The sequence below is a fragment of the Trichechus manatus genome, unplaced genomic scaffold (assembly GCF_000243295.1).
Source record: "Trichechus manatus latirostris isolate Lorelei unplaced genomic scaffold, TriManLat1.0 scaffold00208, whole genome shotgun sequence".
Lineage (NCBI taxonomy): Eukaryota > Metazoa > Chordata > Mammalia > Sirenia > Trichechidae > Trichechus > Trichechus manatus.
The window spans coordinates 2,443,398-2,470,571 of NW_004444144.1; the positions used below are offsets into that span (position 1 = coordinate 2,443,398).

General features: G+C 38.7%; 1 protein-coding gene across 1 annotated transcript in view; it reads right to left on the reverse strand.

The window, feature by feature from the left end:
- Positions 1 to 886: 886 nt before the first annotated feature.
- KCMF1 (potassium channel modulatory factor 1) overlaps positions 887 to 27,174 on the reverse strand; it is a 97,895-nt gene continuing 71,607 nt past the window's right edge. The window contains exons 4-7 of the mRNA XM_023742347.1: positions 14,571 to 14,672; positions 11,875 to 12,049; positions 9,488 to 9,770; positions 887 to 3,006 (exon numbers count right to left, since the gene is read on the reverse strand). Of these exons, the coding sequence (XP_023598115.1) occupies positions 2,745 to 3,006; positions 9,488 to 9,770; positions 11,875 to 12,049; positions 14,571 to 14,672 (822 nt within the window). The 3' untranslated portion in view covers positions 887 to 2,744. The remainder of the gene's footprint in view (positions 3,007 to 9,487; positions 9,771 to 11,874; positions 12,050 to 14,570; positions 14,673 to 27,174) is intronic.

A 27,174-nucleotide genomic window follows, 5' to 3' on the forward strand; every position in this document is an offset into this window, starting at 1 on the left:
TAATTCAGCAAGGATTACTTTGGGATTCTTGAACACACCGCATATTCCATAAACCACAAAGAAACAGAAACATAGCTTTAAACATTCTCTGTAGGTCTTAAACTTTCACTATAAATTTTCTGGGTTCTCTGAGTCATGAAATTTAACTCCTTCCAGAACACCTGGAGCAGAAAGGTTTAAATTATTTCCAAAGAGGAAGACAACACGTCGAACATTTATAAACTTATATCCTAGATACTCGTAACAAAACCTCTCAAAACTCAGGAGCTGGTCCTTAGAAATTTCAAGGTATGGCCAAAATAAACAATGGCATGTTAGGATTTTGTCTCTTCTCCATCAAAATCTTTGCCAGTTATTTTCATTCAGTAGTATATCCAATAATGAGGTTAATTCAGAAACTAAAGAAAAAGGACACAAGAATTTTAAGGGCTTAAATATATTTTTTATATTGATATTCTGTGTCTTTCTACTCTAATACATTACTATTGATTACATACAGGATGAGGTGAGGTATTTGTAAAATATCTGGTAAAAAATAATTTATATACAGTATTCTACATGAGATGGAATCTTATGAACCTTTAGGTCTTCTGAAATGTTAAACTGATTATCTAAATTAAATTGCCCTGAATGGACTTACAGTTGTTCCCTAAAACCGTGTAAAAAAGCAGGATCTTACAATCTCCCAGAATTTGTGCAGAAAAGGGAAAGCACATATATTGGCAACTTCTGTTTCTCACATCCAAGAAGTAATGCATTCACACAGTCAGGACTTCCATGTTTAACATAAAAAGAGAAACACAAAATTACTGGACTAGAAATCTAAAATCTCTGAAGAACGGTTAGGATGATTCACCAACACCAAAGAAATTCAAGTGGTCAACAGTCTTGAAAATGCTTTATTGAAATGTGTGACTTATATGCAGAAGATGTGTTTGAAAAGACCACAGCTTGAAAATTGGATTTTGAAACTTCTCAACAACCAATTGAAAAAAAGAAAATCCGTACTGGAGTTGACTTCTAGTATAACCAGAAGGTTGATGTAAAATTTTTCCTTGACAGCATTTTTCATCACAGAAACTAAAGAAAACAAAGCTATTATATTTGGAAATCGCTGGGGTCTTAAGTTTCACAGGAGAAGCGACAGTTTTTTTGACATGTGGGGTGACTTCTTTTTGGTTACATTTGGATGAACATGGACTTCACAGTTCTCGGAAGAACACTGTACGGTGTTCAGTCTGTATGCTTGTCGTGTTGAAGAAACGGAAGAACACAGACAGGAAAGGGAAAGGATGACGGGGGAAAGGAGACTGAGAAAAGGGCTCAGAGAAAAGAGAACTGGAACGAGACATGATTAGGTGAAGTCTAGGTATAAATTTATCGGAAGCTGTGCGCACCTTTTTAAAGAGTCCTAAATTTACATTCCAAAAACTGCCCCCCAGCCCCAAAACCTGCTGCCCCTGCCTTGGAGCTATTGTGAAAGGCTATGCAAAAAAAGTGAAACAGAAAATAAAAACCCGTCCCCTCCAAACCCCAAAACAAACCCCTAAAAGCTGTACTTTTTTTTTTTTACACATAGGATTAATAATATAGGCATATAGGTGGCATGATTCAATTAAAAGGCTTTACTTTTTATGCCAGAAAAAACCCAATAAATAAAAGGTGCTAAAGTTAGCTTTAAGAATTTGGTTGTAATATATAGACAAAGTCTGGGAAGGCAAATCCTCAAAGCTCCCCTGATACTGCTCCGTCTCAGCAAACTATGAAGCAAACACATAAATAACTCAAGGTATGACCGAGAATGTGAGATTTTTTAAAAACAAAGACAACATAATTCAGGTTAACTTTGTTGAACAGTGAATAAATGAATTAATCGACACCTGAATAAAACATATTTAACAACTGAAAAATTTTAAACAACCACAAAAAGTAAAAACTTCAAACAAACATGAACAGGATTGGTTTTCAGGGCACACAAACGCCCCCGCAGCAGATTCCGACAGTAGCTTTACTGGCGTGTCTTCTACTGACGAGTTAGAGAGACAGGCTGAGCTCCACACAGGCAAGATGACTCACAGGGCGACAGGACAGTCACACAGGGCGGAGCTCCACACCCGCTACGCCCCCCCCAGATTCCACTGCAGAGCTGGCTTTGTGCACATGAGGCCCACAGAGAAAGGTGATCCAGGCAGACGTTATTCAAAAGCTACCTCAGCATCTCTTGTCATGTAACCACTGAATAAACGCAGCCATTGAATAACGCTTGGGAAAGCTTTGGGCTTTTTTTTTTTTTTTTTAAGTTTTACTCCTTGTATTTAATTTTTTAAATAACAAGGTCACTAAAACTCATGCACGCTGCAAAAAACCTCATGCAGTAGTTAAGGTAAACCATCCAAGCAGTTTTTATTCATTAATATTCATAAATACACACAGCAGCTTCATTAGAGATTTCAATTTTCCTCTTCAGTTTGAATGTGGAGTATTAGGAGAGCCTTTGCATGTCAAGGTACAGGAAGCAGAGATCACCCCTGCACTGCTACCTACATTTATTTACCTGCTAGAAGTAAAAATTAGTTAAGTGGAAATGATTATCATATATATTTTCTCTCTTCCTTTTGAATGTACACAATGTAACAAGAGTGACAGACCTGAAATTACAATCACCAAACAAACCCAAGATAGTTGTCGTCCACTTTCATTGGCAAATACAGGACAGAGGACATCGTCTGCGAATTGGGATGTCATCAAAGAGGAGGTGGTGGAGGCTCATTTCCTTTATTACTCTCTTTTAAATTTAGGTTTTCTAAAGCAACATCTAAAGGCATAATATCTACACAGCCCATAGCACCAAAATCTGCCATCTCCCCCCGTTCATCCTCGTCTGAGGACGAGCTCTCTTCACGCACTAAAGTGGACAGAAGGAGCTCCTGGACAAACAGGCTGCGGTCTGCACGCTCGCTTTCCATGGACTGGCGCTCTGTTTCAGACATTTTAGGATCATTCAACCTGCGTAAGTTAAAAAGAAAAGATCTTATTGGTAAAAAGTCAATGAACAATGTGGCATGGCCAATTTCTACAATGCCCCTACTATGCAAGCTTACTGGAGGCAAAATTCAGAACCTGAGATATACTATCTGATTACCTTGCTCTAATTTATCACATTAATGATGTTGAGATAAATTCCCCACACCTGTAGCAATACTGTTACTCTGAGGTGCAAATCTATGCTTTAATTGGATTCAACAGGAAAAATAAAATTTACATGTCTCCCACTCTCTAGAGCCAGAGAAAACTGAGGTGAAAACTTTTCTAAGGAAAAACAAAATTTCTAATAGATGAGATAATTAAGGAAGTAGTGATGTCTCTAACCAGAATTTCACCTGCAGGTAGTGAAAAAGGGAAAAATAGCAGCCCTGTGGAATATGTATCCAATTGCCTCCAGGAGCAACTGCCTCCCTTGTCATGAGACCAGAAGAACTGGATTGCACCCAGCTACCAGTACTGAACATTTAGACCAAGGATTCTAGAGAAGAATCCTGATCAAAAGGGGGAAAATGCAGAACAGAATTTCAACTTCTCATAGATTCCAGACTTTCTGGAGCCATTGAGGCCAGATGACCCTCAGCAACTATTGCCCTGGGGAAACTTTTAAACCTTGAACCAAAAGTACTCCCTGAAGTCATCTCTGAACCAAATTAATTTAGCCTAATTAGAAAAAGTGTCTGCATTAAGCATTATACTCTTTTCAAGAATTATCCAAACGTCATCAAATTGACAATGGCAACTCAAAAGGACAGATGAGAATCTTAGGGGACCAGTGAGTTTGCGTTAATGATGGTTAAAGAGTGTGGAAAAGAAGTTGTTGAGAAAGGTGGCACAACTTGAAGAATGTAACCAATGTCACAGAACTGTACATGTAGAAATTGTTGAAGCAGTGTATGTTTTATTGTATATATTTTCACCAAATAAATAAATAAAATAAAAAAGGGGGAGAAAAAGTAGCAACTCTCATCACAAACACAAAATCTGCAGTGATCAGAATATTCAACTGAAAAAAATCCCAACTATTCCCTGACTTTCTCTATTACTTTCATTTAGTTCTTCCTGAAATGAAGGTATATTCAGAAATCTGGGAGGGCAAGAAAACACGCACACATTATGCATTTCTCCTACTGGGGACTGTGAAGTAGGGCAGACATGAGGTCTAAATGCCCGATGTATCCACCTGACGTGCATTTATGAGATTTGGGCTATGCTGGGAAACTTGGTTCATCTGCATGGAGACTGGACAAACGTTAAGAGCTGAAATTTCTATTTGCTACTTCTCTTACTGGCTTGTTTAATGACTTAAAAATGTCAATTCTTCAATAAAAAAATTCTGCTTAGTTTCCGTATTGATTTTCTTTCAGTATATTTTTAGTGGCAGAGAAAGAAAGGGAAACGAGAGCAGCTGGAGCACTGGGGTCAAGAAAAGTAACAAAACAAGGAAAAGATGACGACAATGGAAGGAGGCCCGCAGGGACACAGAGGTGCGCTCTGAGCCAGAGAGCCTTCTATTCCAGGCTCCTCTACCAGCCTGCTCTCAGCATCGGTCCTACAAATGCTGAGGTTACATGGGCACCCCATGGTAATGATCAAGGATACTTAGTAAGCACTTACTACTGCGGGCCACACTCTGTTCTAAGTGCTTTATATATATCACCTCTTTCAATCTTTGCAACACTCCTATGAGTTAGGTTCTATTATTATCAATATTTTACAGGAAGAGGAAACTAAGCAGAGGTTAAGTAACTTACTTGCTCACAATCTTACAGCTATTAAGTTCAAAATAATTGAATGATTACATATATGGCTCAGAAAACAAAAAGATCTAAATTTGAGAACTTAAAGCAAAGGAACTGGAATTATGTAAAAGCCATTTAATCCACATTGAAAAGAAATGACTGGAGATATATAGATAAAACCAAATTATTAATATTACAAAAGAGTATCTAATGAGATAGGAGATTAAATGATAGGCTAGTCTCAAACCAAAAGTGTCAAGAATTAAGAACTAAAATACATTCTGTGTCCTTAGCTTTGAGAAAGGTTTATAATTAAGGGAAAAAAAAAGTCTATTATAGAAAGATAAAGGGTATACAGAAGACTACCTACACAGAAAGCAGGAAAACTAGAAACAGAGAGGATGTGTCCTCCAGCCACTAAAGAATATTGTTTCCTTTGAAGAGCATGAGATTCCAATATTGAGGAAGGGTACTGTTTTGATCATCTGAGAAATAACCTAGGAAATGCCTCATTCTTGTAAGGGCAGATAAAATCTGGACCAAGGCTTAACTTCATTTGGGATGCAGAAGGAACTGCAGAACTTGTCGTGATCTTCAAACTGGGATTAGCAAAACCAGGTGGGCCCATTACCCAAGGACTGGAATTTGACTTAGATCCTTAAACAATCATTATCTAAAAGGTCAACCATCTTGGACCCCAAAAAACTGTCTCCCCCAACATGACAAGGAATTACCCCCAGTCAAAGAAGAGACCAAAAACAAGGCTTGAACCCTACATACATCACATAATAGCTGTATGACCAGAGACCAGGATTTCCCCTGGTAAGTAATGCAGCCTCTCCTTGCCTTGAAGATTCACAATGCATGCTAATATATTTGAAGTTCTGAGAAACCCAACAGTAGATAAACTCATTTTTTTTTGTTACTTAGTTTTCCCCAAATTTATTCATTAGGAAAAAAAATTAACTATATATATTCCTCAGAAATTATAAAGTGCCAGGGAATATCTTCTGGGAAATATTACCTTAGATTAATCATATGAGTCATTTTCCTACCAGGAATAATGCTGACCCTCACAGAGGATGAAATGATATAATAAAAGGTGTGAAAAATGGTCTGCAAATTGCAAAGTCCTACATAAATGTAAGTAGGACTACAGAAACTAAAGAAAATTAAAGCAAGTCCACGACAGCCAAAGTATGACCTTGAGTATATCCCACCTGAATTTACAAACAATCTCAAAAATAGATTTGATGTACCGAACACTGAACACCAGATGAGTTGTAGGATGACATCAAGGACATCAAACATGAAAAAAGCAAAAGGTCATTAATTTTTCGACAGGAAAGACACGACCGAAATGGATGTCAGAAGAGACTCTGAAACGTGCTCTTGAATGTGGAGTAGCTATAGCAAAGGGAGGAAATGAAGAAGTAAAGGAGCTGAATAGAAGATTTTGAAGGACAGCTCAAGAAGACAAAGTATTATAATGAAATGTACAAAGACCTGGAGTTAGAAAACCAAAAGTAAAGAACACGCTCGGCATTCATCAAGCAGAAAGAAGTGAAGAAAAAATTCAAGCCTTGAGTTGCAATACTGAAGGAATCTATGGGCAAAATACTGAATGACGTAGGAAGAGGCATCAAAAGAAGATGGAAGGAATACACAGTTACTGTACCAAAAAGAGTTGGTCAACACTCAACCATTTCAGGAAGTAGCATATGATTAAGAACTGATGGTATGGAAGGAAGAAGTCCAAGCTACACTGAAGGCACTGGCAAAAACCGAGGCTCCAAGAGTCGACAGAATACCAAATGAGATGTTTCAACAAACGGACGCAACACTGGAGATGCTCACTCATCTATATCAAGAAATCCGGAAGACAGCTACCTGGTCAACCAACTGGAAGAGATCCATATTTGTACCCATTCCAAAGAAAGATGAACCAACAGAATGCGGAAATTATCGAACAATATCATTAATATCACACACAAGTAAAATTTTGCTGACGATAATTCAAAAAATGGTTGCAGCAGGACATGGACAGGGAACTGCCAGAAATTCAAGCTGGATTTAGAAAGGACGTGGAACGAGGGATATCACTGCTGATATTAAATAGATCTTGGCTGAAAGCAAAGAATACCAGAAAGATGTTCACTTGTGTTTTGTTGACTAGGACTGTGTGGATAATAACAAATTATGGATAACACAGCAAAGAATGGGAATTCCAGAACACTTAATTGTGCTTGTGCAGAACCTGTACAGAGACCATGAGGCAGTTGTTCAAACAGAAGAAGGGGACACTGTGTGGCTTAAAATCAGGAAAGGTGGGCGTAAAGGTTGTATCTTTTCACCACATTTATTCAATCTGTATGCTGAATAAATAATCTGAGAAGCCAGACTATATGAAGACGAACGTGGCATCAGGATTGGCGGAAGACTCATTAACAACCTTCAATATGCAGATGACACAACCTTGCTTGCTGAAAGCAAAGAGGACTTGAAGCACTTACTGATGAAGATCAAAGACTACAGTCGTCAGTATGGATTATACCTCAACATAAAGAAAACAAGAATCCTCACAACTGGACCAATAAGCAACATCATGATAAACAGAAATATTGAAGTTGCCAAGGATTTCATTTTATTTGGATCCACAATGAACACCCATGGAAGCAGTAGTCAAGAAATCAAATGATGTACTGCACTGGGAAAATTCGCTGCAAAAAGCCTCTTTAAAGATGTCACTTTGAGGATTAAGGTATGCCTGACCTAAGCCAGGGTATTTTCGATTGCCTCAAATGCATGCAAAAGCTGGACAATGAATAAGGAAAACCAAAAAGAAGAACTGATGCCTTTCAATTATGGTGCTGGCAAAGAATACTGAATGGACTGCCAAAAGAACGAACAAGTCTGTCTTAGAGGAAGTACAGCCAGAGTGGGTGGCAAGACTTTATGCTTGGTAAAGAAGAGGGTCAGTGAAAAAGAGGAAGACCCTGGACAAGATGAACTGACACAGTGGCTGCAATAATGGGCTCAAACACGGCAACGATTTTGAGGATGGTGCAGGACTGGGCAGTGCTTCATTCTGCTGTACACAGCGCTATTGGTCAGAACAGATTTGACAGCACCTAACAACCATAACTGTAGTAAAATAGATATTTAAAAGCATGAGACAAAAGAAACTACAGATTACATTTTCTACTAACATCCCAGTGAATTGTTACACATATTATTTTGAAGACAGTTGATATATCACACTATTTTTCTTCTTAATTTTATGTTTTTTTTACCTCTCTGTTCCATTAAAAGTCCAAATTAGTCCAAGTTGAGCCTAACTCTGCTCTTTGAAAAATCCTTTATATTCTTAATAGTCACACAAAAATGCCTAAGGTTTTGGCAGAGGAATATATTCAGTTGTTAAGAGTAGTTTCAGTAGCAAAATAAAAACTTGGCTCCATCCAGTGGGGCTTTTTAATGTATATACTGTGGTAAAACATTTTTTTTTGAGAGTTACTTCTGTGTCCCAACCAGAAGAACTACAATCCAGCTTTGTTAGAAATTTTCAGGAGAAAACCACCCTGCATTATGAAATCCTCTTTTGTACCTTTTAATATTTCACATTCAATATTTTAATATTTAATATTTCACAAGAACAAACAAATCTGTCTTGGAAGAAGTACAGCCAGAATGCTTCTTAGAAAGATGGCAAGACTTCGTCTCTCGTACTTTGGACAGGTTATCAGGAGGGACCAGTCCCTGGAGAAGGACATCGTCCTTGGTAAAGTAGTCAGTGAAAATGAGGAAGACCATCAGTGAGATGGACTGACACAGTGGCTGCAACAATGGGCTCAAGCGTAACAACAACTGTGAGGATGGCACAGGATGGGGTAGTGTTTCCTTCTGTTGTACATAGGGTCTCTATTAGTCAGAACCAACTCGATGGCAGCTAACAACGACAACATTTCACAGCAGATTGAAGTTGGCAATAAAAAGAAAGCAATGTTAACTATGATAATAAATGTACCTAATATGACCAATATATGTAACATACGGTATTTAAGTTTTATGGGCAATATGGGAAAAGAAACTCATATTAGATGATGAGATAGACTATGAGAACAAGTCAACCAGCATTCCTACTTTATCTAAAATATTATTTTTCATATTCTTGGGGAAATTGTGAATACGCAGTTTTGACTAGAGATCTGTGTTAATGGTTTGATTAAAGCCAAGAGTTTCTAAGAACATACACACCCACTCCTCACTTACGGACACGGTTAGGTTCCAAAGACCAAGTCATTATGCCAAAATCAGTGTTATGAGCAAATGGAGGATGACATCAGATCACAAAATGGGAGATGACTATACCATTACATAATGGCCAAATTACATCATTACATAACTGCCAAACCACTGGGAATCATGGCCCAGCCAAGATGACACCTAACCCTAACCATCACAGCCAGCGTTACTCTCTCCTCGCACTTCAGCACTCGCTACTACCAGACGTACGTCGTTAATGTGCAAAATAGCTGGACAGTAGATTTTTTACTATTGTTGGAAATGCAAAATGTCAGATAACGACAGAGTCAATAAGTGAGGAGTAGGTGAGTATATGCACAATAGAGAAAAGATTTCAGACTGTGTAGCGCTAATAAAACATCCCTTCTCAAATAAAATTATATTAATAAATGAACTACCTTGTTAAGAGAAATTGGGAATTCTGGGTAGTCTGCTGACTGCTTTCTGTATTAGCTGTGTTGGTGGTTGCTGTGGATTGTGTGATTGTAGTGGTGACACTGCTTGTGTTAGTACGCCGGGTTGCATTGCGTGCGGTCTCCAGTTGTTGCCGTGCTGCCTGGGCATGCTGCCGTTCTAGCTGCAGCTGCATCTGCAGTTGTTGTAACTGAGAAGCAGAAGGGCCAGAAGAATTAAGCTGTCCTCCTGCAGAGCGTCTCACTCCTGATAACTGAGATAAAAGCTCTGCCAAGAGAAATGAAGATGATTAGTCTACTTAAATACTCAGGAAAATAAAATGCTACAGAGGAACATTAAAAAGCATCATGAATAGATAGGTTATTCATTCAGCTGGGAGCTCAAAACCCTTTAGATGCCTCTTGGAGGCATTAGTTGTTGTGTACGGGGAATGCAAACGTAAACGAATATTAACCCAAATACAAGTGCTTTTATTTTAAGCAAACGATTTTTTAAAAATTTTACTGTGCTACAGATTCAAGTTTAAAGTACAAATCAGTTTCTCATTAAAAAATTTATATTCAAATTGTTTTGTGACATTGCCTGCAATCCCTGCAATGTGTCAGCACTCTCTTCCCTTTCCACTCCAGGTTCCCTGTGTCCATTTGTCCAGTTTTCCTGTCCCTTCCTGCCTTTTCGTCTTTGCTTTTGGGCAGTTGTTGCCCATTTGGTCTCGTATACTTGATTGAACTAAGAAGCACATTTCCTCACATGTGTTGCTGTTTGTTTTACAGGCCTGCCTAATTTAAGCAAAAGATTTAACAAATTGCTTTTTAAATTATTTGCCTAATAGACTAATTTAGTTATACCTTCTCTTAGTATTTTTGTATAGTGAAGTGTTTCATCTCCTGGTCCAATCATAATACAACCCTACTTGGTTTACTATATTCCCAGGTCCTAGAACAGTGCCTGGCACATAGTAGGCACTTATTAAATGATTAATAAATTATTCAAATTAGATCCAAGAGGCCTGGATCATTCCTAATTGTGTCCCTTGACCACTTGCCTCTGCCTTCTTCCACTGGTACTTCTGGTACCACTACAATTGCCACTGGCAGTTCTCAGAAAGGCTAATTTCCTCCTGAGAACATGTTGCTCTCAACCTTACAGGCTATTCAATGGCCTGTTCCGATTTAGGCTCTTGTTTCAGTAAGGCTGTACTTACCAGCAAATGCTCTTCACAATTAAAACTTATTAACAGGGTAAGTTTCTGCTTTTTTGCTCACTGCTGCTTTATCTCAGGCATTCTTATACCATTCTTTCACGGAATATATCATTAAAATAAAACTAATTTTCACTGACAGGAAAAAGGAAGTAACGGAGAGAATTTCTCAGTTTTAAATTTTTGCTCCCAGAAATTACTTGAACCTTTGAAGCTTGCTTTTACCAAAGATAAAGGGACAAAGAAATATTAACAACAACAAGAACAACAAAAAATCCCCAAACTCAAGTTTATTATTGTTTTGTGAACAAGCACATTTGGAATTGAGATTTTTATCCTGTTAATCTCACAGTTTTAAAGAGTATTTGTGAGTAAAATCGTTCCTCGTTTATATCATGGATTTAAACATCAGTATTTCATGGTGTTTTGCAAGGTGCATCATGGTTTCCAGATAAACATTCTACCATCTAGACACATTTGAGACCCAATGATTTGCACTCGCACAGACTTTCCACATTCTCACCATCTGTCTGCTTAGTGCATCTTGCAGGTTCTCAGGCTACAGTGATTTCTGACCATTTATTCTGACTCCCAATCCTTGTGCTCTGCTGCAGGCTTCCCAGGTCGCTGGGCACTAGACCAGGGACTCAGCCTCAAACTATACGTTCAACTTTTCTTCTTTTAAATAAAAATTTCCCAAGCTATTAGAACATGTACTTTTCAACATAGTCCACAATACAGTTCTCAAATCAAGCCAAGGGCAAAGACATTTCTACTTTATTTTCTTCAATGAAAAGAGTTTAATCTTTTAGTCTTATTAGTTTTTTTTTTTGGTGTGTGTGTGTGTGTGTGTAACTGCAGAGTTTAAACCATGGAATTTTGGAGGTCTTTCAATTTTGTAATATTTTATAATTTCCACAGGCTTCAAAGGAGGCCACAAATATAACCAGAAGTCATGTCTTATTATCTTATGCCTCCAAGTGCTTGAAGAAATGCCAGAACAATAAGAACTTCTTTATGTTAACTGTCCCCTTTTAATGTATTTTGGGAATTTTGTGAAGGAATATAGGAGTGTAATCAGGGAGTAACACTAGGAACACAACTCCACAAAACATTTTGTAAATGAGCACCCCCCCACCATTTTCCTTTATTAATGTGAAACTAACTTACCAGCTATAGGATCCATGGCTTCCCTATTGCTTGGAGAATATGAACTCTGAGAAGAAGAAAGTCCACCAGTAGAACTGCTAGTAAAGTGCATGTTTGATCTACGAGCACGAGGACCTCCTAATCCCCGGCCAGGGTGAAACATTCTACGTACATGTCGAACACCACTCGACTCATCATAACTCAAAAGTTAAGAAAAAGACCAAAGGATTTCACAGAAAGGAAAAATACCACTTGAGCTTTTGCTAGAAGATTTTCTAAACTGTAAGCTATTTTAAAATAGCACATTTAATTTAGAATGCAAATGTCCCAACTATATTTATGGGGGCTAGTAAATTAAAAAAAAGACACTCAAATATAAAACAATGTGTGAGTGTGTGTGCATACTGTTTGGGAGTGTGTTTTCAAAGGGAATTTTCTCCAGGTGGGAGAAACCGCTTCCTCAGCTTTGGCTACAACGACCAGAGTAGTACTGTGGTCAAAGGTGTTGCATCGTCAGACATCCAGGAAAAAACATGCCCTTACCCTGATCTCATATATTTCATATATTTCCTCAAGCTCTTCCCACAGTGCTGCTGAAGCAGCAAAACGGAGATCTGAATTTCTTGTGTAAGTGGAGATAAAGAAGTACCATTATATTTATCAAGAAGTCAAATTTCCAGAAGCCTCAACCATCTTACACAGCTAAATATGAGTCAAGCTGAAGAAGGCCCTAAGTGGCAAAGAGCCGTCAAAATTCATGAACAGCCTACGTTTCCAAACAGGCAAATGTGTGTGAGTGAAAAGCTAGATATTATATAGCAAACAGAACAGCTACATAATGCAAATTAATTCTTTTGCTGGCTTCCCAGTGTTTCAGCTGATGGTTCTGCAGGCATTTAGTGACCGGGCAAATGGCCCCAAGGCCCTCAGGTAGCACTGTAATGTGTGCTGTTTCACCATGGTATTCATGACGATGGTTTGGGTTCTACAGAAAGTAATGTTATGGTCATTATATTGTGTTCTTAAAAAGTAGCTGGGTGTGACATACATATTAAAAAGAGTTCCATCAAAATAGTGGGAGAAAAAAAAAAGATATGGTGCTTAAGATTTAGAGGGCATTCCTTGATGTCAAACAGAGTTACTACATAGTAACACCTGAAGTACCTGAAAAATTAGTATGTTCTCAGGGAAAACTCAAGCCAAGATTTTGATTTCTAGAACTTAATGGTCACACTTAGTAGAAATCTAAAATGTAATACATGTGTTCTCTCTTATTCTTGTATTCTATGTAATTTAATCTTTCTTGGTAACTAGAGACGCTTACAAAAATCTTGTACAACTGAGGTAGATGATGTGGGACATTTACTGAATGGATACCGATTTCACCAGAGGGCCTTGGACTTGTGGAAAAGTTCAGATGTCAGCTTGGTTTTAAGTCATTTGTCTAGTTTCTTCAGGAAGGTGGAGTAAGGCATGGATCAAGCATAACCTTCTGGGTATCGTAAAGGATTCTTTCATGCAAAATGCAAAGTGACTCAAAGGCTTGAGTATTCTTGACTCATTTAAGTTTCCTAATTCTCTAAAAAAGAGTCACTCTCTTCTTCATTTTGTTTTCAGCGTCCCTTACACTTAGGGAGAGTGGTTTCCTTTGTTCACTACATAATAGTCCCTGGACTAACTCAGGTTAGGCTAACACTCTAATTTCTCAGGTTAGTACCATTATCTTTATCTTTCCCCTTATTTTCTCCTAAATCTAAAGGGTCATATTTGCAAAGAGAAAATTAGGAACTGTGAACAAGGAACAAGAGCAGTAGGACTAGAAAACCACCAAGCCAGTTTCTTCCTCAACAGGTCTAAGATTGAATGATCACTGCCAGGAGGCAACCAAAAGGATGAAGATAAAGTTTGGCAGGGGAAGAGCTGTGATTAACTCTTGAATTGCTTTAAACTGCAAGGACCACTGAAGCCTTTACTTAAGAACAAAATCCTAAATAGGTGATAGTTCTAGAAAAACAAGTCATAATCTGAAACCAGAAGCATTAAATCTACAAAATTAATTGCTCTAGTGGACCAGTAATCTCTTAGCGATTCCAGGGAACCTGCTAGGGACTGCTGAGAGACAGGCTTGGGAAGGGGACGCAGAAATGAAAGTGGGAAAGGAATTTAGATCTGGATTTTGCTTTACGCTGTCCTACTCAGAAACTGCGCAAAAAATGGCTCTCTCTGGAGAAGGGGACCCTAAAAGGGAAAGGAGCTCCAAGATGCATGCCTGCCCCGCCATCATCCCACCACAGGTGTTGGGAGCAACAGGGTAAGTCAGCAGAGGAACAGAAAGGGCAAGCAAGCAAATCTTCCTTATATTTAATTAATGAGATTTTAATTAGGATTAACATTTCCCTCTTTCGGTATGAACACATTCACCTGGAGGACGCAAGACATGGTCAAACTGCCTTTAAAAAATATATGATTGTAATGAACTAAAGAGGATGGGCAAGTCAACTTTCACTTAATAAACATGGCTCATGTGACACTCAGAGCATAGAAAAAGAAACCTAAGAAACTGCATCTTGACATCAAGTCACTTTTAGGAAAGGGCTGAATAAATAATAAACATTTGAAGATTAGCTTTTCTCTCTTTGGGGATATTGTTCTTCAAAATAATCAAAATGACAAGTCTTACAAACAACTCTTTCCGTTGTTGCCTTTTAAAAGGATATTAAATCTCTAGGGGCTCTGTGTTCAAGTGTAAGATGAGCTGCAAAGTCATCCGTGACATGATTAGGATCGCCTCCAGGTAATGCCGCACATATTGGACAAATCTGAAATGAAAGTAAAGAAAGCAGGTTTAATACATGAACCAATTGATCACAGACGTTCTTCTGGAGTAGTCTTTTACGAGAACTTTTACTATTATTAAGTTTTAAACAGGCCAAAACAGTGGAAGCAAGAACTTCAGTGCATCAATGTTGTTGCTCGCAAACGAAACCCACAGTTGCGTGCAACTGCAGACATGCGGAAACACTCTCAGGGTCAGACGCAGCAGTTCAAACTTGTTGCCTGGCAAAGCCTTCGAACAACCTAGCCAATTCATTTGCATGGTCTAGCAAAAATAGCTTCCATTAAAAAAACAAAAAAAGTGCTATTTAGTACACATTCATGTCTAAGTTCAGTCTTGAATGCCAAAGAATGAGACAGAAGTTTACGGCATGAATTTCTCCCGAGTAAGCAGAGGTCTGGTTAAAATGTAAACTTGTCTACTTTGATAGGATAAGACAGACAATGATTATTGCTAATATGCAAATATGTTCTGTAAATTTATAAATAGGGTTTCCAAGGGGAAAGAGGGGGTGGAAGCCAATTTTTTAGAACCTGATTTCCCAGACACAAAAAGAGGGGGAGACAAGGATTGGGAGAAAACTAGGGGTGATGAATTAAGGAATGGGGAGGTGGGACAGAAGCCTGTGATCAGTCAAGGTCAGGGCGTAGAGGGCCAACTTCTCTGTGGACTTTAGGGCAAGGGATAGAAGGAAAAAGTAGGAATAAAATGGTGGGTATGGAGGTAGAGTCCAAGGGAAGAGGCTTAGAAGGTTGGGAAGGTGGTTTCTGAAACAGTAGTTTTAACAGAAATGAAATGGAGGCCAGGAAGTAGAAAGGATAGAAAGAATGAGGAACTTTAAGAGGAAAGGTCATTACTCATCCAGAAACCAAAATGGGAAAATGATGGTCTAAGAGTGGTAGCCCAGCCTTGAAGAATGAAGAGCTTTAGTCTTAAAGAACAGGGCCAAGAAGAAAGGTCTGATGCAAAGAGGTATGATCAAAGGGAACCCCCAGGAAAAGTACAGTTAAAGCTTCAGGCTTGTGCCACGGGTAACAAAGTTGAAGATAGGGTATGTGATTCATCTTGTCAGTACGTGTGCTATGCGCCTACATTCCTTTACCCTGAAGTAAAATTCAGGCAATCAGCTGATCTTACTGTTTGCTTACAGCAGAGTGGAGAAAGGGGTAGCACTGGAGATAAGGAGGCAAGGGAAGATGAGATTTGGAAGGATCATGCCCAATTACGGAGAGGAAACAAGCTCTTCGGATTCCTAGCTCCTAAGCAAATGCAAGGACTTGTAAGGACTAGAAAGCAGGAGTGCCCTGGGAGTTTGCCTCTGATTTGATACCAGTCCCTCTTATGCCCAGTCAGCTGTCTGGTCACCTGCCTCAGGACGCTGAGAATATCTAAAGTTAACCAAGTAACTGCCTTAAAAATATCCTCAAGAAAACCCAAAGACGCTCATGAGAAATAACACTTAAAAGTGACAATAGGCACAAGATCAAGGGAGGCCACAATGGAATCTGCCTGTGAGGCAATCGAGAGAAAGAAGTAGACAGACATGTGCCTGCTTTTCTTAGAAGATGTCAGAATGGTGGTCAGACATTTTATCCCTGCAGAGAGAAAAGCCAATTGTATGTTTACAAGTTTAAAGACCATCTGCTCTCTCTTTATGAGGAATTTTGGGCTTACTGTCTGTACCAATCCTGTTTTCTGACATTGCCAGACCTTTGACTTACTTAAAACAAAAAGACCAACAAGGTTTGGAGAAGGAGACACAACCTCCAGTTATTTCAAAAGAAAACAAACAAGTCAGCTTGGATATTTTTGAGGCTCTTCATTTTGCAATAATGACACTGACCTACGTATAGTTTTATTACAGCACCATAAGGCTGTATAAGATTTTTATCCAAATAGAAAATAACCACCAAAAGGAAAGGGCATCTTCCTTCTAAAATGTTTCCATTTAGACTGCCCTTTGGATAAAACGTGCACTACTGAGCTGGACAAAGACGGCCGCAGCAGCTTCAGTACTTTGAGGCCACACTGAAATGTTCTTAGATGATAATGTTTCCTTGAGGATATGCATTCCTGGAAGGAAGACAGAATGGGAAAATGACTATCTTAATAAGACAGATAATCTTCTATAAACAAGAAAAGCAACTTTGAGATGGGGATGCAAAATAAAATGAAAATTAAGATCCTTCATTATTGTGTATTAACTGCAGTTCTGTAACTCAAATCCCTTAGAATTCATGGTATGTGACTGTGCTAAGATGACGGGATGAAGATATTTAGAATTGCTTCATTCAGGGAGAAATAACGCAAAAAAACTTCCCTAATGACTCGGAATAAAGAATTACTGAGCTGTGATAAAATCACCTAGTTTGGCAGCTGGCAGGGAAAACTGAGAATAGACTGCCTCTAGCGGGAGACACTGCCATGCCTGGGCCCCACTGAGTTAACTCACAGGAGGGCTTGGAAAGGAAGCTAAGCTCCAATGCTGACGGGACAAGAGGCCTGGTCATCTTTTAAGTTTTACATTTTATACTTAGAAAGCTGATCCATATTTTAGGATTAAAACCTTGGTAACTCAAGGTTGTATTTTCTGAGAGGTAATGGAGGACAAGTTGAAGGGGGGGAAAAAAAGAGGGCAAAGTGGAACAGGAGAACCAGAAAAGAGGCAAGAGGGGAGGAGTGGGAGATACAGACAGCCACTCTGCAACTCACGGGCCCAAACACTGCTTAGTTTTGAGTGCACTTCTACTTTGACATAGTGGTACCTCAATGCCTTTTATGGGACAGGAAAATGCTACACAAAGGTCAAGCTATTAACCTTAAAATTACGGCAGTTGGTCAACATAAATATTTGTCATACTTCTACTGCCACATAATAGATCTATTACTGGAACAGGAGAATTCCATATAATACATTAGCTTAAAATTATGACAACCTGTCAAGATTGAGGCTTAGTGAATTGGCTTAAATTAGTGTTTACTAAATGTGGGCGAGGATATAAATCATCTGGAGCATTTGTTAAAAATATACTTTCCAAGGCCCCTGTCTGGAGACTGATTCTGGGAGGTTTGGAACCTGTATTTTTAACAAGGGTCTCAGGTGATTCTTGTAACTGGATAAGTTTGGCAAATAATGCTTAAATATACAATGGTATTGAACTTAAGTGGAATGAAAAATCACAAATTTATTTACCCTGTCATATGAAACACCAAATGTTATTGTTACTTATATAACAACAACAACAAAAATTCCTTATTCACAAATGTTCTTGCTATTCTTACTCTTGTCTTTGCTACTGCTCAAGTCTTCCTCTTCTTGCCACTGAGGGTCACCATTAGTCCTCCATTTATCTGCAGCCCTTCTGGAAGCCTTTCTCATTTTTCCATGTGGTCCCAGGGCATGACTGCCAGTGAGCGGCCAGTCAGTCCACTGTTCAATGCAGGTTGTTACCATTGTCTAGAACATACCTTCTGAGGCCATTACCCCAAGTATAAACACCAAACTGCTGAACGTACAAAACTTTTCCCCCATGATATTCGCTAAATGTCCATAAAAATAGCATCTGAAGTCAGCATGCTTGGTTTTTATTTTTAAATAAGAGCTCCATACATTCTTCCTCACACAATTATCAATCAGTCTAAAGCAAGTTCAGATTTCCTCCAGCCTCTTTCTTGAACTCACACAACCACACCAGATGGCATTCTCTCTCTGGGTTCTCTGAGAGCTTTAAAAACAACAGAGGAGTTAAGTCCCATGATGTGATGAGTTCTTTTCCTTTTTTTTTTTTGGTAGATTTCATTCACAACAGGTTTCTTGACCACTATGCACACTGCTACAGAAAAATGCATTAAAAAAAAGCAAAAACCAACCAAACAAAAAAAACCTGCTTATCCGATCCAGCATATGAAATGGCTTTACCTTAAGCTAGACTACAGCAAAATCATTCAGTAAACACTGAGGAGCAAGGCAGGTTCTTTACCACAAAGCTGATCCATCTGATGTGTCATCTTCTCAGTCAAGGTGCCCTTGAACCAGCATTCTGGGACACCATGCTTCTTGTTAACAGTGAGCACCTTACGTGAAATAACTGCCTTGGCAACTGGCATTTCTTGACTAGATTTCTGGATCACAAACTTGATAAACCCACTTATTTCTTCAATCTGACTAGTACTTTCAGATCTATGAGAAACATTTTCCTTTTGAAACTACCTGTTCAAAAGCTATTATTTCCTTGCATCATCATCTACTGTTAACTTTTGGTGACATCAAATCTTTGATGGATTCGTTATCTGGCAGCCATGATCTTATAATGGGCAGCACAGCTGCTCTGTAATTTCTACCACTTTTATTGATCCATTCTCATCCACATAATCATTATGGATAGGTTCATCCTGTTTCAAAAGAACTACAGAACCACTCGAATTCTACTCCCTTCCCTTCTCAAAGGACAGGCTAAGTAGGCTAGTGGTGGAGAAAATAATCTTATTCCTCTATAAAGGTGCTGAAATGCCTCTTTGTTGTTCATCAAGTCAAGTGGACAAATTTTCTGGTTTTGAAGGTTTTCTATTATCTGGCTTCACTTAGCCTATTCAATTTTATTTCCCATTATCTCTCACAACAGTCAATGCCTAGCATCCCCTTCACACACTAAGTTCTTCCTCAACACCACATGCTGGTTCATGTTGTCTACACCCTCTGAATAATGGCTTTCCCTACCCATTCTGTCCACTTTTCAAAATCACACCCATTTTTAAGGCCTAGCTCAAGGCCTTAAAACTACTTCTGCACTCTTCTCTGACTGTGTCAATAAACTAGCTTGGTATTTAGTCATGCCACAAGGTCTGTATGCGTAGAAGCCATGCTTTAAATTTGTTATCCTGCTGATGGCCATTGTGCCTTACTCCAAGGATTTGATGACTTCAGAAAACAACAGTTTTCTCATCTTCACATTTTACATATATTAATGTTGTTAGTTAATACTTGGAGAGACGCATTTGGAAATTATGAATATTTGACTTATAAAAGGCCAGTAAATATACATAGCCTTCTATATGTTTCCCTTTCCAAGCTATCCTTAACAACTGGCCCAGGAATTATCTTACAGCCTTTCACAACTCATTATCCTTCTGAGGGCAAAGAAGTGGGGTGAAGCACATGCTGTGTTCCCCTCACCCTTTTTCTTTTTTTTTACAGCTAACAACTCAGTTAATTTTTGCTCAGGCACCCACGCTTTTTCTCATACACGAGCCTTCTGCAGCCCCCACCCTCCTGTGTTCTTGTGATTTCTGTCTAGTCATTGCTTGAACATTCTTTCCCCTTCTCCCACTCCCCATTCCCTACCCCTATTAGAGCTGTGAGTCAAATTATTAATTTAATCATTGTTGAAAAGTTAAAACAAGTTATTTCTTTTTTATCTGAGAAGTTTAAGGTTCTAAAGCAAAATTAGATACAATGAAGAACCCACCCATTGCCATAGCTCTAATGTCTTCAGAAAAGCTCTATTTCTTCATTCTTCTGTGAACTTACTTCTATTTCTCAATCATAAGCACAAGAAAGATAAAAACACAACATCAAGTCAAATAACTTTGCTGTGGTGTTTCATCCTATACTAATTTTCTAGTATAATGTTAGGTAGACTTCCCTAGGCTAGCTCAGAAATGAAAGCTCACCACCTGATGTGCTCTGCTGACTTATGTGATTACTATGCTCTCAGTTACAAACCAGGTGATGAAAGCATGTTTACATTTAAAAATCGCCTCTTTTTAAGCTGGGGGTCTTCCCTATTGTATGATATGTAAGTAGCCTGCATAAGTCTACAGCATCTTCTAGAACTGTAACACGCACAACTACCCTGCACTACTCTTCGTAACTGTATTCTATTTCTTATTGAAGGACCTATGCTACGAAATCCAGACGAGGTAATAACCAAAGTTCTGACTTGTTAAATTTGTTTTATTGTATAAATTTGTTATCATGGATTAACTAATACATTAAGTACTTATTAGTGAGTACCAACTTAGTGCTAACAGAAAACTTTGGGTTATAAAAAGTATATAAGAAATGGTGATGGCTTCTGTTCACTATTAAAGCTCATATGAATTTCATCTTTTTTAAAAAATAGCTTATATTTTTCATTATTTTTTCAAACTGGGGTTCAGTCATGTCTATCCTTTTGAGGCGCTCTTAGAGCTCAGTTGTGGAAGGCAGATTTTCTGATCACCCTTATCACTTGCAATACAATGGGGTGTTTTTAATAGTTTCCTTCACAAAACAGTCACGACCCAAAATGAGCCAGAAGGACTCTAGGCCAAGACAAAAAAAAAAAAAAACCTCAATATGTATATATTTTAATGCATATACTAAAAAGAGTTGATATTCTACTGAGCTAACCACTGGCAAGGCTAACAATAACTTCAGGTTTTTGGATCTTCTGCCCAATTAAAAGAAATTTATAATCATCTGCAGGTATAATGAATACAAGACTATCAGAGTTTTGCCTTGAGAACATACATAAAGCACTAGTGGAAAAATCTATGCTACTTGGTCAATGAACTCCTTTTGGGCCTTCCAGAACCATCTAATTGTAGCTACTTGCACCCTGACATCCATTTTGCCAATATAAAACCTTTCAGGTTTTGAATGAGTGCACTGTTCAACTTGATTAAAATCTAATTTTCTGTTGTTACAGTGGAACACTGGAATTAACTTACAATTAAACAGGATTTACTTCATAATGAATCCATTTTTCCTCTTAGGTTCCATCTCCCCCATTTTAATGCTGAGGTTAGAACTGTCACCTGCTTTTAAAGATCGGCATTTAGAATGTTTTGGAGTTTTTGTTATATAAAAAAAAGTTTTCATTTTCTTTACATTCTTATATGTGATTTAGAAAGTACTAAGTTATTTAGTTTTGGTTTTAAACATATTTTTGTAGAGAAATTCAAATTACATGTGTACACTGATGTCCTGAGAATTCACAAAACCTGAAACAACATAATTTAGCCACACTGAAAAATAACTCCAGAGGACTCAGAGTTGTCCCATTCCTTTATCCTGGCCACAATTCACTCTGTAGATACAGCATCCACAGTTAGCTAGAAGAAAAACCCCACCTTAAGTTCGTTTTTTTTTTTTTTTTTTCTATTTTCCCTGGGGGTAATTACATATTTTACTCGTAGATTTTGAGAAAGAAATGGGAACCTCCTATTGCTTAATAGGGTCAGTAAGAATCTGAAAGGGGTGGAGGGGAGACAGTGGCCAAAATCCAGTAACAATTTTAGTGAAGAATCAGAAATGAACCCTACCTACATTTGTGGGTTTGTGTTTTTTTTTATGAGTTTAAATTAAAGTCTGATGATGACAGACAGAAACTTTGTGTGCTCCTCTTCTCAAGGCATAACAACTTTGTCAAGTAAGGCCGAGTTTGGTCGAGTATCCTAGAAAAAAACGACTTCAGCCATGATGATAGAGACTTGTGTCTTCATATAATTTTCTCAGTTTGTTTGTTTTTTAAATCTGAGGGGCAGCGCAGGCAGAAAAAGGTGGTACAGAGGAGAAGAGACAAGGCTAGAGTGCTTACAGAACTACTGAGCCTTATTTCTCCCATCTTTAATTTATACCACTCTCCCTACAAATTTTTCTGTAAGCCCTGCACCACATTTCTATGTGACTGTCTTGAAATCAGCTGTCTGGACACTGAACTAGATGAACCAGTATTTCACAGTAAGAAGAAACCAGCTCGGTGGCCAGGGGGAGAAAAAAATCAAAATTAATGTCTCTAATACCTGCTCAACATCAACTTGACAGCACATAACAACAATATCCGTTGTTGTCTTAACCAGCGCCCCCTTCAAATTAGGCATTCTTCTCATTCTGAAAACTGCCTTATTCACCTTGCCCTATGGGATTTCAAATCAACACAGAGGAAAAGTACAGAGTAATGAAACATGCCCCCTCCCAGATATGACAAAATACTGCACAAACACCTTCCTGGAAAGGTTACTGTTACTTTATTCTCATAATAACCTAAATGACTCCCCTCTTAGTTTTCTTATCATCATAAGAAACTGAAATCTTAAGAAATATCTTTAAAGCTATCATGACACACACACAGAGGGCTACCCTAGAGCAAATCTGAAACCCCTAAAGTGTGTATAATCATTTCCTTCCCTGCTCTCACCTGAAAAATCTTCCACTTTGGTACTGATGGCTACATCATCCTTAAAATTAAAAGCACTATCTGATTTTAAACAAGTAAATGTGTTCAAAATAACTATTATTTAAAATACACAAAGATAGTCAAATACTAAAGATATACAGGCATACCTTGTCTCATTGCACTTCGCTTTACTGTGCTTTACAGATACTGTGTTTTTTATAAATTGAAGATTTGTAACAAGCAAGTCTACCAGCACCATTTTTCCAACAGCATGTGCTCACTTCTTGTCTCTGTGTCACATTTTGGTAACGCTCACAATATTTCAATTGTTTTATTATTTATATCTGTTATGGTGATCTGTGATCACTGATCTGTGATGTTACCATTGTAATTGTTTTGGGTCACCACAAATCACATCCATATAAGACGGCAAACTTAATCGATAAATGTGTATGTTCTGACTGCTCCACTGACCAGCCACCCCCTACCTCTCTTTCTCTCCTTGGGCCTCCTTATTCCCTGAGACACAACAATACTGAAATTAGGCCAGTTAATAACCCCACAATGGTCTCTAAGTGATCAAGTGAAATGAAGAGTCTTACATCTCTCAGTTTAAATCAAAAGCTAGAATGATTAGCTTACTAAGGAAGGCATGTCAACAGCTGAGATAGGCCAAAAGCTAGGCCTTTTGTGCCAAACAGTTAGCCAAGCTGTGAATGCAAAGGAAAAGTTCTTGAAGGAAATTAAAAGTGCTACTCCAGTGAACACACAAATGATAAGAAAGCGAAACAGCCTTATTGATGATATGGAGAAAGTCTTAGTGGTCTGGATAGAATATCAAACTAGCCACAACATTCCCTCAAGCTAAAACCTAATCCAAAGCAAGGCTCTAACTCTCTTCAATTCTATGAAGGCTGAGAGAGGTGAGGAAGCTGCCGAAGAAAAGTTTGAAGCTAGCAGAGGTTGGTTTATGAGGTTTAAGGAAAGAAGCTATCTCCGTAACATAAAGTGCAAGGTGAAGCAGCAAGTGCTGATGCAAAAGATGCAGCAAGCTATCCAGAAGATCTAGCTAACTGATGAAGGTGGCTACACTAAACAAAAGATTTTCAATGTAGACAAAACAGCCTTATACTGGAAGAAGATGCCATCTAGGGCTTTCATAGCTAGAAAGGAGAAGTCAATGCCTAGCTTCAAAGCTTCAAAGGACAGGCTGACTCTCTTGTTAGGAGCTAATGCAGCTGGTGACTTTAAGTTGAAGCCCATGCTCATTCACCATTCTGAAAATCCTAGGGCACTTAAGAATTATGCTAAATCTACTCTACCTGTGCTCTGTAAATGGAACAACAAACCCTGGATGACAGCACATCTGTTTACAATACGGTTTACTGAATATTTTAAGCCCGCTGTTGAGACCTACTGCTCAGAAAAAAAGATTCCTTTCAAAATATTAACGCTCATTGACAATGCACCTGGTCACCCAAAAGCTCTGATGGAGATGTACAAGGAGGTTAATGTTGTTTTCGTGCCTCCTAACACAACATCCATTTTGCAGCCCATGGATCAAGAAGTAATTTTTCGATTTTCAAGTCTTATAATTTAAGAAATACAATTCGTAAGGCTAAAGCTGCCATAGATAGTGATTCCTTCGATTTTCAAGTCTTATAATTTAAGAAATACAATTCGTAAGGCTAAAGCTGCCATAGATAGTGACTCCTCTGATGGATCTGGGCAAAGTAAACTGAAAACCTTCTGGAAAGGATTCATCATTCTAGATGCCAATAAGAATATTCGTGACTCATGGGAGGAGGTCGAAATATCAACATTAACAGGAGACTGGAAGAAGTTGATTCCAACCCTCATGGATGACTTTGAGGGGTTCAAGACTTCAGTGGAGGTAGTTAACTGCAGATGTGGTGGAAAAAGCAAGAGAACTAGAGTTAGAAGTGGAGCCCGAAGATTTGACTGAATTGCTGCAATCTCATCATAAAACCTTAACGGATGAGGAGTTGCTTCTTACAGACGAGCAAAGAAAAGTGGTTTCTTGAGATGGAATCTACTCCTGGTGAAGATGCTGTGACCATTGTTGAAATAACAACAAAAGATTTACAACATTACATAAACTTAGTTGATAAAGCAGTTAGGTGGGTTTGAGAGGACTGACTCCAATTTTGAAAGAAGTTCTACTGTGAGTAAAATGCTAACAAACAGCATTGCATGCTACATAGAAATCTTTCATGAAAGGAAAAGTCAACTGATGCCGCAAACGTCGTTTCTTATTTTAAGAAATTGATACAGCCACCTCGACCTTCAGCAGCCACCACCCTGATGAGCCAGCAGCCATCAACACTGAGGCAAAACCCTCCACCAGCAAAAAGATTACGACTCACTGAAGGCTCAGGTGATGATTAGTATTTTTTAGCAATAAAGTATTTTTAGACATAATTGCTACTGGTCAGTTAACAGACTACAGTATACTGTAAACATAACTTTTAAATGCACTAGGAAACAAAAAAAATTTGTGTGACTCGCTTTATTGCAATATTCATTTTATTGTGGTGGTCTGGAACCTAACTTGCAGTATCTTCGAGGTGTTGTCGTTGTTAGGTGCCGTCGACTCGGTTCTAACTCATAGTGACCCTATGTACAACAGAAAGAAACAATGCCCGGTCCTGCACCTTCCTCACAATTATTGTTATGTTTAAGTCCATTGTTGCAACCACTGTGTCAATCCACCTTGTTGAGGGTCTTCCTCTTTTTCGCTGCTCCTCTACTTTACCAAGCATGATGTCCTTCTCCAGGGACTGATCCCTCCTGATAAGTATGTGAGACGAAGTCTCGCCATCCTTGCCTCTAAGGAGCATTTTGGTCGTACTGCTTTCAAGACAGATTTGTTCGTTCTTTTCGAAGTCCATGGTATATTCAATATTCTTCTCTAACACCACAATTCAAAGGCATCAATTCTTTGGTCTTCCTTATTCATCGTCCAGCTTTCAAATGCGTAAGAAGCAACTGAAAACACCATGGCTTGGGTAAGGTGCATCTTAGTCTTCAAGGTGACGTCTTTGCTTTTCAACACTTTGAAGAGATCTTTTGCAGGAGATTTGCCCAATGTGATGCGTCTTTTGATTTCCTGACTGCTGCCTCCATGGGCATTGAATGTGGACTCAAGTAAAATGAAATCCTTGAAAACTTCAATCTTTTCTGTTTATCATAATGTTGCTTAATGGTCCAGTTCTGAGGATTTCTGTTTTATGTTGAGGTGTCTGTCAGTTTGCACAACTGTGGGGGCTTGCGTGCTGCTGTGATGCTGGCAGCTATGCCACCGGTATTCAAATATAAACAGGGTCACCCATGGTGGACAGGTTTCAGCAGAGCTTCCAGACTAAGACAGACTAGGAAGAAGGACCGGTGGTCTACTTCTGAAAAGAATCAGCCAGTGAAAACCTTATGAATAGAAGCGTAAGACTGTCTGACAGACTGCTGGAAGATGAGCCCCTCAGGTTGGAAGTAACTCAAAAGACAGCTGGGGAAGAGCTGCCTCCTCAAAGTAGAGTTGACCTTAATGACGTGGATGGAGTCAAGCTTTCAGAACCTTCATTTGCTGATATGGCATGACTCAAAATGAGAAGAAACAGCTGCAAACATCCATTACTAACTGGAACGTGGAATGTATGAAGTCCGAATCTAAGAAAATTGGAAATTGTCAAAAATGGAATGCAAAAACATCGATATCCAGGCATTAGTGAGCTGAAATGGACTGGTACTGGCCATTCTGAATCGGACAAGCATATGGTCTACTATGCCGGGAATGACAAGACCTCCACCTCATGTGCATCAGCTTCATGCTGATGGTGATTCTCATCGTCCTGTGTGAAGTAAGACAGGTTCTGATGCTACTACTACCCCCCCCATTTTACACCCAGCAATCCCAATCCTAGGTATATGCTCAAAAGAAGTGAAGGCTGAAACATAACAAAGATCGTGAGGATGATGTAGGACTGGGCAGCATTTTGTTCTGTTGTATACAGGGTCACCATGAATTAGAACCAACTCATGGCACCTAACAACAACACTTTCTTCTCATCACAAGGTCTCTTAGAGAGAGGCCTCTCCTATGTGTCTATTTAAAAGAGACTCTCTTTACTCCAGTCAACATGTGACGTTCAAAATTATTTAAAAAATGTACCAGTACTACTCAAGCTATTTCAGAGCATAGAAAAGGAAGCAACACTTGCAAATTCATTCTATGAAGCCAGCATAATGCTGATACCAAAACCAGGCAAAGACGTCACAAAAAAAGAAAATTACAGACCAGTATCTCTCATG